General features: G+C 42.0%; 1 protein-coding gene across 1 annotated transcript; it reads right to left on the bottom strand.

The window, feature by feature from the left end:
• Positions 1–11,640: 11,640 nt before the first annotated feature.
• Positions 11,641–12,398, bottom strand: LOC138968946 (uncharacterized; the record flags this gene model as incomplete). The annotated part of the gene is given in 1 exon segment (XM_070341628.1): positions 11,641–12,398. A coding segment is annotated over 1 exon segment (138 nt), but the record flags the coding sequence as incomplete, so codon positions are not given.

Here is a 12,398-nt window from a genome sequence, read left to right as displayed (position 1 = left end):
GAAACGATGACTAAAAATCACCATGCTTGTTTTATTCACATGCAGCACTTTGGGACCAGTGCAAGACCGAGACTGGCACCGCCTGGTTATTGAGACGACGTTTGGAAGCTCTTGTGAAATCTTATGCCTAAAGTTATCATACAGATCGTAAATGTCTCTGAAAACCGACTGAAGTTGACAGAACATAAGCCGAAGTACACGGTCCAGTTCAGCAAGTGGACTGGGTTTCAGACTGTTGTGTTTTCGCACTGTTACGGTAAATGCCTAGCCTGTACACTGACAAAATTAATAACCGAGAAGAGGATTCATGCCTCCGAGTCCGTAAACGTTTTGTGACCAAAACCTACAGAAATGTCAGCAAACTATGCAGCCTTTTTCTTCGATCTTCGTTGAATTTTTCGACCCGACATCACAGGAGCTTGTATCAAAGGGCCGATTGATCAATATTTACTCCTTCATCCCTACAGTCTCCTTACTACTATACTATTCGGCGCTTTGATACAAGCTCCTGTGCCCGACATCATAACAAGTGCACACAAAGGATAAGGCCAATAAATTACTAAAGAAACATCACAAAGATGTCATGAATACTGTGCCGAAAGGTCCATAACTGTATTTTAGATGATGCAGTCCATGCTACGGGCCAATACTTATTTATTACTTATAGCCAAGGTCCTTTGCATCTGCTTTGGCCGTAGCTTAAAACAGAAATAGGAAATGCATTATAAGAAAACTGCCACACAATGAAATGGATTTCCGAAAATACTCCAAGTTTGTTTGAGAATACTCCAAGTGCAAAACAGGGGTTCCCAGGTCTGAGACATCCATTCGCAAATAATCTAACTGTTCCCCAATATTCTTGCTGAAACTGCAAGCCAGATATGATGTCTTGCTGGCAAGATTAAAGTATGGACTACATCAAACAGCAAATAATTATCAACCACAAAAAAGATCATATGAGAAGATATACCAGAAAAGCATACCACCACTTTGCACTTTCATATCTATGTAACTTTCTTTTGAACTGCAATCTCTTAGACTGTCTCCGAACGATTGTCCAATGCCCAGGACTTGCCTTGCTGCCACAGATGGCGGGCCCTGCCTTTGTCTCCAAGAGATACCCACGATAAAAGCCTAGTGGTTTTCCAAAGCATGTACGATCAACTCCAACCGATTCCTCTTCTGACCTTTTCAATTTGCCAAACTGTGACCCCTTCTCTTTTTAATTTCCTCTTCCCTCGTTCTTCAACAAACACTTCCTCCGAGTCTCATTCTCCCTCAACCGCCACCGTCCCTCCAGCCCACCCCCAGCCTCAAACGAACACTTCCTCCGAATCTCACTCACCCCCTTCTGCCCTCATCCCCCTACCTCCCCAATCGCCTCCCACAATCCCAACTCCCTCCCCCCTCCCCCTCCTCCCGCACACAACCCTTCGATTCCGTGTCCAGCTTTGGGCAGAAGTCACGCCACTTTCCCCATTTTCATACTCGTTGCACTGCGGAGCGAGAGAAGGAACAACAGCAGCATATGTTATCGTGACAGGGAAAAAACATCCCCCGGCGGGCATGGCATGAATATTTTACCATCTCCGCCACGGTCCTGGCACGGCCATGAATCATCCACAAAACGGGAAAAAGAAACAATAACAAGAAGAAAGAAGACGAAACAATCTGAACGCTGAAAGTGCAATAATTAACCATTCAGTCAATCACATGCGTCGGACTCACCGACGGTAGCGCTCCATGAGTTCAACTCCCTGGCCAGCGCATTTAGGACCCCGCAGCCAAATCTACAAAATAGTAGTATATTGTAGATATGGCTACGGGGTCCAAAATGTTCGGTACAGTGATGTGTAGAAACAGGAACTCAAACAATAATCGAGCACGCTTCGCTCGATCTGCATCGCAATCTACAACATTTGAAAGAGATCATCTTTCAAATGTTGTAGATTGCGATGCAGATCTTTAACGTGCACACCCCAATGTAGTGTACACGAAGGGACCTCGGTTTTTCGTCTCATCCGAAAGACTAGCACTTGAACCCACCACCTAGGTTAGGAAAGGGGGAAGAAAATTGCTAACGCCCTGACCCAGGGTCGAACTCGCAACCTCTCGCTTCCGAGGCAAGTGCGCTTACCACTCGGCCATCTGTCTTAGATTATTGCTCCAGTTTAGGATTTTGGATTAGGCCTATGTCATCACACGCCACGAGAATACTTTCAAATCAGTGTCAGAACTTTCAACAGTTCATTGTTTTAAAGCCAGACACGGCACCTCAATTTTCTAAAAAAACAAGACGTGTATCCCTTGTTTGAACGGTTTTAAAAGGGTAACGTTGTCACGGTCTCTCGTTTTAAGCTTGTGGAAAGGGGGCAGCGGTACTTGATAAATTGTGTCTCTTGAAGTAAGCCTTCGGGGCTGGTGGTTGGGTCCAGAAAACACGCTAACCCCACTCGGTATCAGTATCGCGGCTCTATTCCGCTTTGGAGTCTGGCACAACTTCTATGCATGCCCAATGTATTTCGTCCCACAGAAAAACATCGGACGCACCCGGTTACAATGACACAGTACTGATTACAACAGCTGTAATGGAGGATCAGATTACAATCTCCACTCCGGGTGGAAATTAGCTAGCTTCGGTTGGTTTGAAGCGAACGCGATGCTTCGACCTCGGTTTGACACTTTGTTTTTCTTGGCTAGACGAGACCGGAAGTTGAAAGAGACTAAACAACATGACAGGGAATTGCATAGTAACTTCCAAAGGCACAGAGCGAGCTCTTAGTTCAACCAAGGAGAACAGAGAGAATGGAAGAGAGGGTGGGGGGGCTATTAGAGGAGGGTGAGGGTGGTGAGGTTGTTATGAAGGGTATCGCCAAGAAGATTTCCAGGTTAGCGAGGACCGTTGAAAATAACTTACTCTCCGTATCTTAAATTAGCCTGAAGCCGACTAATACCTTGGAACCTTGGTAACAATCTTGCTCTAGTGGAAGGGAGCCTTCATATCGTGACAAGGCGTGGTAAGATTTGTGGAGGGGCACATCACTGTTCACATGGTAATTTTTTTCAACAGGAAAACAGAGTTTATCGCTGCTTTTTTCAACAAATAAAAATCATTCAAAATAACAACGGATTGGGAACTATGCTGTTGAAAATGGTGTTCGCTTTTGAGAGAGAGACACAGAGAGAGACAGAAACAGAGATTGAGAGAGAGATACACACACACACAGAGGACGAGAGAGAGAGAGAGAGAGAGAGAGAGAGAGAGAGAGAGAGAGAGAGAGAGAGAGAGAGAGAGAGAGAGAGAGAGAACGAACGAACGAACGAACGAACTTTATTACTCAAGGATGGAGATTTTAGGCTCACGCCTAGTCTTACAATCTGTCCCTGCTAAACTAAGACATAAAGATAAAGACAATAAAAGGACAATTGTCAATCGCAATCATACAGTATTACTAACTACAACATTACCTATACGACTACATAATGCATAATAGAACATTGAAATGTACGTGTATGTCAAGATAATACAAAGAAAAAGAAAATTCGACTCGCACACACACGCGCGCCGCATGCCTGCAATCACGTTCGCACTCAATACAACACACACACTCACACAAACACACACACACATACATACACACACACGCACACACACTCACACACACACACACACATACATACATACATACACACACATACACATATGCGCACACACACATACACGCACGCACACACACATACACACACACACACACACACACACACACACACACACGCACACGGACACACACACACAACAACAACTTCATCATCATCATCATCATCATCATCATCGTCGACATCATTATCATCATCAACAAAATATATAGAGGTTAGTGATAGCAATGCATTCTTGCTAGAAACAGCTTCAGAATGTAACTGTTCGTGACAACAGATATTTGCGAAGCTGCGCTTTGAAGTGTTTAATCGTGCTTGACCCCTTTATCTCACATGGTAGCGAATTCCAAATTGTTGAGCCCGAAAACGCTAAACTGGTTTTATATAAATCAATACGGGGTAGCGGGGAAATTAATTTGTTTGAGCCATATCTGTCTGTTGCTTTCTGAAATAATGATCGCATGTACTGTGGGGTCTCGTTTATTTGTACCTTAAACATTAAAAGAGCCTTATTAAATAATAACTGATCTTTAAGTGATAGAAAATTAAGGCTGCTAAGCTTTTGATCTGTTGATGTTTGTGGACCCGGCATGATAAGTTTAGCTGCGCGACGGTGAAGAGAATTGACTTTTTTTAAGTGAACATCGCAACAACCATCCCAAAGTGTAGATGCATAATTCAGGTGAGGTAAAATATGACCAAAATAAAACAACTTGAGTGCTGAGGTATCAGCGTAATGCTTTAATTTGGAGAGAAGGAACAAGTTTTTAGATAAGGTTTTGGTAACACGGTTGAGGTGAGACTGCCACTTTAATTCAGCGTCTATGGTGACCCCGAGAACACGATGGCTGGTTACTTGCTCAATGGGTGACTCATTTAAACTGAGATGAAGATTCAGAGGAGCGAGTTGGTGTTTCTGTCGTGTTGTGATCACCATGCATTTAGTTTTGCCTGGGTGTATAATCATTGAGTTTTGTTTACACCAATCAAATATGTTGTTCAAACTCGTTTGAAGAGAGGTTTCAATAGATTGTAAACTTTTACCGGACGTGTAAAGAGACGAGTCGTCTGCGAAAAGGTCATTAATAACCGTCTTGTCTGATATATAGAGTGGTAGATCGTTAATGTAAATGCAAAATAAAAGTGGGCCCAAAACTGATCCTTGTGGGACGCCGTGCATGAGCCGTCCTATCGAAGAACGATTACCACTAAGGGAGACAAACTGCGTTCTGTTCGCTAAATAAGAACGAAAAAAAGGTAAGTAGGATGCGTCGCCTAAATAACAAGATAATTTCTTTAACAGAATTGTGTGATCAACAATATCAAACGCTTTCTTAAAATCGAGGAAGACGGCGCCGACTGTTTCCGAATGGTTAATGGCAGAGAGCCATGTATCGCATAGTTTAACGAGAGCTGTGTGACACGAATGTTTAGGGCGAAATCCTGATTGAGATGGAGCGAAAAGACCACGGCTTTCCATGTGCAGAAGCAAGCACTTTTGTACATGTTTTTCTAATGGTTTTGATAGAACAGACAATAGCGAAATTGGCCTAAAATTGTTTATGTCGGTTAAGTCTTTTGTTTTGGGAAGTGGAATTACTTTTGCGGTTTTAAACATTTCTGGAAACACATTTCGGTCAATACATAAGTTGTACGCATACGTAATTGGCTCAACAAGAAAGGGTAACGCTAACTTGAGTAAGGAAGCGGGTATGTTATCGGGTCCCATTGACTTTTTATTACTCAAGTCAGTTATTAGTCGCCCGACTTCGTGGACTGCAATGAATGGGATGTTAAAAGGTTCAACTTCTTTCATATTAGCCTGGCAAAATAATTGAAGAAATTGTGGGCATTCATACTCGCTTTTGTCATTTTCCCTATAGGTAGACTCCAAAAGCTTACTAGGAAGAGATAAGAAATAATCATTAAAGGCACTGGGTGAAATACCAACCGAAGTTGAATGTTGACGGGTTTTAGATTTTGCAGTTACTTCGTTTATTGCTCTCCATAAGGAAGCGGTATCTTTCTTCTCAGAAACAAGTTTATTAAAATAATGCCTTTTGGCCCGGCGCACGAGGTCTAAGACCTTATTTCTTTGTTTCTTGTAATCAGCTTTTAATTTGTTCTCTTTATAGAAATCGCGAAGAGCCATGGCGTTTATAATGTCTTCATTTAACCACGGGGGAAGTGTGGGGTGCTTAACCCTCTTTTTGCGCAACGGTGCATGCTTATCAATAATTGGCAAAAATGCCTCATACAAAGCAGAAAAGGCACTATTTGGACAAGTATGATTGCAAATAAGATGAAAGGGCACAGAAGCAATGTCTCGCAAAAAATCCGTCTCATTGAAATTTTTAAAGGATCTGTACTCAATTGTTGTATGGCCCTTAGGCGGACGTTTAGGTAATTTAAAAGACCAAGTGCAAAAAATAGGGCAATGGTCACTTATACTTTCATTGGATACAAACACTTTAGAAACATTACACACATTGTTTGTGTAAATATGATCAATTAACGTTGCACTAGTACTGGTTACTCTTGTTGGATCTTTGATTAATTGCTGAAGACCAAACAGCGATGTAGTAGAAGACCATGCATGTTGCGGTTTATTTAAATCATAATTAAAATCACCTAAGAGGAGAATGTTAGAATTACAGTTATTAACGTTGTCCATCATGCGCACAAAATCGTCAATCCATGCAAGTGAAGAGGCTGGATTTTTATATATATACCCCACTAACACAGAAGGAGATTTAGAGAGACAGAGAGAGAGACAGACAGAGAGAGAGAGAGAGACAGACAGAGAGACAGAGAGAGAGAGAGAGACAGACAGAGAGAGAGAGAGACAGACAGACAGACTCTTACCTCCGCTTTTACGAAGACATTGAGAACCCCCACCACCACCTCCCCCCCCCCCCCCCCCCCACACACACACAAACTCATCAGTTCTGTATGCGTTTACAAAGAGGATAACCCTCATGTTGTTATTTATCAATGAATAAAGTATTTATTTTGTTATTTGTCACATTTCATTCCCCAATTGGATTTTGATCCAACCAGGGCACTTTCCCCAAGAAATGGGTCATTCAAAGTTCACCAGCAGAGATTCATCGTTCTTCTTTCACTCTTTCACTTTCTGCTCATTTTTCTACGCTGCTCGCAAGCTCCGGTAATGAAGCAACATCCGAGTGTAATTAAAAAGCGAGGGAGGAGGAATCATTCACGTGATCTTTCAACGATGCGAGATTCATTAGAGTTCTCTTCCCTTTTCATGCAATCACAGCGCTGGTTCCGGTCATCTCCCTTGGCATCAAAATTGCGTTGGGGATTGCATGGTTGCCTGGCCTCGGTTCTGCTGCTGCTGCTCCTTCGTTGCTGCCATCTTAATTAAAAACGTAGCTAAAGTTTGTTTTTTTTAGATTATTATTCGTTGTGTGTTTGTGTGTGTGTGTGTGTGTGTGTGTGTGTGTGTGTGTGTGTGTGTGTGTGTGTATGTGTGTGTACGTGTGTGTGGTTGTGGTTTTTCTTGCTGGTGATTTTGAGTTAGGCGTCTTGTATCACCGATCTCCATCTCTGTCCGCGGGCTTTGGTTTTATTACCTTGTGCGAAGAAAAAAGATAGTGTTATTGACGGGCCGCCCGAGCGGCTCGTCTTTGGCGTCGGGTAATTAGCTTGCAGGTGGAGAAATTTTTGTTCATGGGGGATTTCTGTGACGTATGTACCACGTGACAGGAAGTCGCCGTTGGTCTCGGCAAAGAAACTACAATGCAGTGTGTGGTCTCGGTGAGACTGAAAGACAGAGAGCGACAGATACACACAGTGATTCAAGGCGCACAACTCTAGTAAAGTTGTCGTAGCACGTCCGTCTATGGCCAAAGTGATCCGGGTTCGATTCCCGGCATGGGCGGTCTATTTTTTTTTTTTTAATTCTTGTTTACTATTGTTTATTATGAACGTTTTAATGTTTTATTTTACTCTAATAATTTTTTTAATTGTGTAAAATAAATAAATAATTTTTTTTTTTTTTAATCCAAGTGATCCGGGTGGAAAGCGATTCGTCTATGGCCAAAGTGATCCGGGTTCGATTCCCGGCATGGGCGGGCTATTTTTTTTTTAAATTCTTGTTTACTATTGTTTATTATGAACGTTTTCATGTTTTATTTTACTGTAATCATTTTTTTAATTGTGTAAAATAAATAAATATATATATATATATATTTTTTTTAAATCCACGTGCACAAGACAAAAACTTTCATACTGGCCAGTCTGAAGAGTACTCGGGTCCAGCGCCAGCGTTTTTTATAAGAACTTGGAGTGATTGCGAATTTGCGCGTTTCTCGTGAGTGCTTTCGAAGTTTTGTAATTTGATTTTCCCCAGCGAGTGTTCTTTGGAGGGCACTAGACTGTGATTGCTGGTGCATGTTTTTATTTTTGTTTTTCGTTCTTTGTTTCCGTTTGTAGTCTGTGGTCAAATACCTCACAATGTGCTCAAACAAATCACAGGCACAGGAAATGAACAAGAAGAAGTGTGTCACAAGAATTTGAATTCTAACAAAAACATGTGTATGAGTTCATAGACTACCACTGTCGAACCCTTCACTGTACAATGTAAATGAGTACAAAATATAGTCGTCAGTTTGGGAGACATTGTAGAGCACAGGTGAACTTTATCACAAACGGACAACACAAAAAGTACTTTCTTTTCAAACTTGAAAGTTTGTTGTCTATTTTTACCAGGGTCTTTCAAACAAACAATAACATGTGTATTTTGTATGTGAAAAAATTCATCTATTTTAACATTGTTGTACTTAAAATCTTAACATCTGCTAACAATTTGCGTATGAATATTTTTTATTCCTGCACTAGAAGGGAAGAAATCAACCTGTGGAAGACGTGCTGTGGTTTGTCTCCCTTCCTTCGAAACCGAAACCGTCTGTAACGCTTACAGGGCCTCATAGATATCAGAGTCAACTCTCTCTCCACCCCCCCCCCCCCCCCCCCCCCGCCTCCGACACCTCCACGCATTCAGCGTAACGGCTTGTACGGCGTGTTACTTCAACATAATATGATAATAATAATAATAATAATAATAACTTCAACAAGTATTTTTTGGAAAAAAATTAACCTTAACAAGGCCTCAACACAACAGCGCTTCCTGGAATTGCATGGTTGTTACCGGGAAATGTACTGGGTCAAAGGTCCGCCTGACTCGAAAATTTACTGGGGAAAAGACAGTGACTGCAAAAAATCGTGTACTTCGTGATTGGTACAATGGCCAACACAAATGTTGTCGGATCAAGTCTACTTCCATTCTTTAGATGGTATATGTTTTTTCAAAGAAATAGTCTTTTACATTGACTACTGCCCTCCCAGGAAACCTGGCCACATCCTCAACAAAGTCAGCCAGAGCTTCGTTTAAGTGTGACAATGGGTCATATATTGGTGCTACATTACTAGCATTCAAATGTGTATTCATGGCAACAGCATTTTGCCATTTACAACAGTTTCACTAACACTGTATTCTTTCTTCCTTTATTATTTTGTGACTCAGTGATAATTTTAAATAAAGTTATTTGCATCATACACTTTGATTTCATTCATTTCTATTTATAACTACTTTTACTACTTTCCCTTTTACACTGTGACATGCCACTGTATGACGCTCATTCAGACCAAAAACAATACCATTCCTACCTGTTGCAACGTCTATCGCTCGCTCTGTCTTTTGGTTCCTTGGTTGATCGATCAATTCTTGGTGGAAAACATATTTCTGTCACCAATACCAGTATTATTGCATCACTTCCATGAAGGTAGAGTAGCCTTCTTCCTTTCTGTTCAGCCAATAGGTCTTATTCATTATTGAGCTCTTATTCATTATTGCATTACTTTCACAACAATCTTCTTCCTTGATATTGCGATAGTTGTTATCTCCCATTTATGTACAAACGCCGAAAAGACAATTTAACAGGACACATCAACACTATTATTTTGTTTACCTGTACCAACAGGTGTACAACTTCCTGTTTCTTTGATATTGTCAATGTTTCGGCCCGTGTTGATCCTGGGATCAACTGAATTTCTTGTTCAGTCTTGTCCTCTGTTGGAAAAGAGGAGCTGGGGTGTGATGGGAAATGGTGAGGGGCAGTGAGCGAGGTCTACACGCAAGGAATAGTTCTGAGTTGTTCGGGTTGTAATTCTTCTTATGATTTGCATTCAGCTTCATTCTTCAAATGTGCATTTCGAATATCAGCTTCTTAATCACATCTTGGCCAAAAAATTGCAGCTGCAGCACTTCGACAATATCACCGCGGGGTGATCCTTCCTTTATAATGCTACCAGAACCATAGCAGTTGCTGTTCGGGTTTAACGCACGTTATTCCTCCCCCTGCTTTTTCAGTTCAATTTGTTAACTGGAAGGAGTGTTTGTTCACGATAATCACCCAGCGATCGAAAGTTATTCACCAAGGAAGAACCGCGAATCGTCAATATCTCATGGAATTTCAGTCAGGGCTTATGGGAACTACTTTCCTGCAATTGAAAAGTTCAAAACGTTGGACTGCATATAATTAACATACTTCGCTGGTGCGGATAACACATTCGCATTTAACTAACAACTACACGCTTTTACACATGCAAATCAATATAAACTCCATGAGTTTAGTACTTTTCTGAATCGAAATCTACCTTCTACCAAACATTTTCGCAAACAAAACATGAAAAGAACACAAAAAGTTAAATTTTAAAGTGTGCTCCAGTTTAATCCAAACCCAAGTAACTGCTGTAAAATGTTAACATAATCGAATCATTTTGAGGGAACTAGTACTATACCGCGCAGCCGGTAATTTCCGCGCATATGTAAATTCCGCGCTTGTAAAATACATGTATGCTCCGCGCAATATCGGGTTGTAACTTCCGCGCACGAATTACTGGTTCGGCTCATACAACTTGCGCGCGTGCACCGACAGGAAGGAATACGTCAAGTCCATGGCCTGGAAAAATTTGCCGGCCATGCTGTGACTTCCCCCCTCTTGTACCTTTGCTGCAGTCTCTGTGACTGTGATACCAGACACCCGAAATTTCTGTAATTTCTGTTATATAATAAGTGAACAAAATATTCTTATACGCATGGTTTAAGTCTTCATTCGTTTTTATCGACTTGTCTGTGTAATAAAGACGTGTTCAATATATAGATATACAGTGTCAGTTTTCATGGATATACAAGTGTCAGTTGTTAATGTCTCAATGTCTCACATTTGACCGAGCAAAGACACGCGCGCTAGTTTCACATCACATTTTGCTAAAACACGCGCGCATCTTACATATACACCACGCGCGGGAGTTTCACATGCGCGGAAGCTTCAAAATTGGGAAAGTGCGCGGAGTGTTCATGCACCCCTATACCGCGCATTAATCATTCATCTTCGCACATTGTATGACAGAGATATGAGGATTTGACTTAGCTGTGGCACAAAAACGTCAATAAATACCTCTTTTACATGCCAAATGCATACGAAAAGCTCACCTGGTAAGACAAACCGGTTCTGCAATCACATTCAAACCATGCCTGTTTCATGTCAGGGAAACCGTAACAAAAAGAAAGCAGCGCGTTTTCACAGGATCTGAGAAACAAAGGGGCGTAAGCGCTCTAAACAAATACGATATATTTAAGTAAGAGTGTTCGCTTGTGATTTAAATGAATACGTTTTGGGATGCAAGTCGCTTGTCAATTTCAATGCTTGTTACTCTCTTAGGTGCCAGGAGACTGGTTCCGAATAACTGAAGTGCTGTTCACATGGCAGATAACCAACTATCCCCCAACTTTCAAGCGAAGTAATGTCAGTTGAAAATCGCTGCCCATGTGAACAGCGCAAACGGCCAGGCTTGTTTTAAGCAATAATTCTCATTAGACTTGACGATTCGTGTTCGTTGTTTTGGCGGAGTGGGGAAGTACCTGCATTCGCGTGGGTTGTCAAAATGACATTCGCCGACAGACTGTTTTTCAGTTTTTAAGACGACGGAGAGAAAGAAGAGAAATGCAAGATAAGAGGTTCTTGACTCGGGCATGGTAAGGCAGTCGACAGCATCATAGTGTCTTGAAAACGCCTGGTCACGGGACTGAGGCCTTTACGATCGGTTCAGCTATCAAAACTACCTACGAAAGCGATTACTCTGAGACATCGAAGAAGCCATCTTTGAAGTGACCCCGATGATCAAATGCAAACGCCGTTTTCATTGGCTAGCGCTAACCAATCTGTAAACGCGATAAGAAAATTCTGCGCCAAGTCACTGCCAGTCACTGACGAGTACGTTGCGCAGCGCTCAGCTGAGTTTTCGAGTTGCTGCTAAATCTGTCGTAAATCGAACCTAAATCGTACGGGCAGTTCACATGGCAGACTTTTCGCCGACTTGGCCGCAGCGTCTCGGGAACGACTTCAACCCGTTTAACCCGTCTAAAGTTGGGGGAAAGCTGGCTAAAGGTCTTGTTGCATATAAGTCATATATCTTTAGAGCACTTTCGTCCCTTTGTTTCCTGATCGGTGAAAACATATGTTTGAACAATTCGTCAAACGGCGAACGCACCATGCCTCCTCTGACCAGCGTGCTCAGTGACCCGTGGGGTGTCCTTGTTCTTCCAACACGTACGCACTCTCGGTTTGCTCACTCAAGTCCGATTCTGAAGACCCCTCGCTTTGTGGTGAAGCCGAAATGTCCTCGCTATCGCGTCTGTTCCATTCCGATCT

The sequence above is a fragment of the Littorina saxatilis genome, linkage group LG6 (genome assembly GCF_037325665.1).
Source record: "Littorina saxatilis isolate snail1 linkage group LG6, US_GU_Lsax_2.0, whole genome shotgun sequence".
NCBI lineage: Eukaryota > Metazoa > Mollusca > Gastropoda > Littorinimorpha > Littorinidae > Littorina > Littorina saxatilis.
Note: the sequence above shows the minus strand (reverse complement) of the source record. Positions and strands in the feature narration are given on the sequence as shown.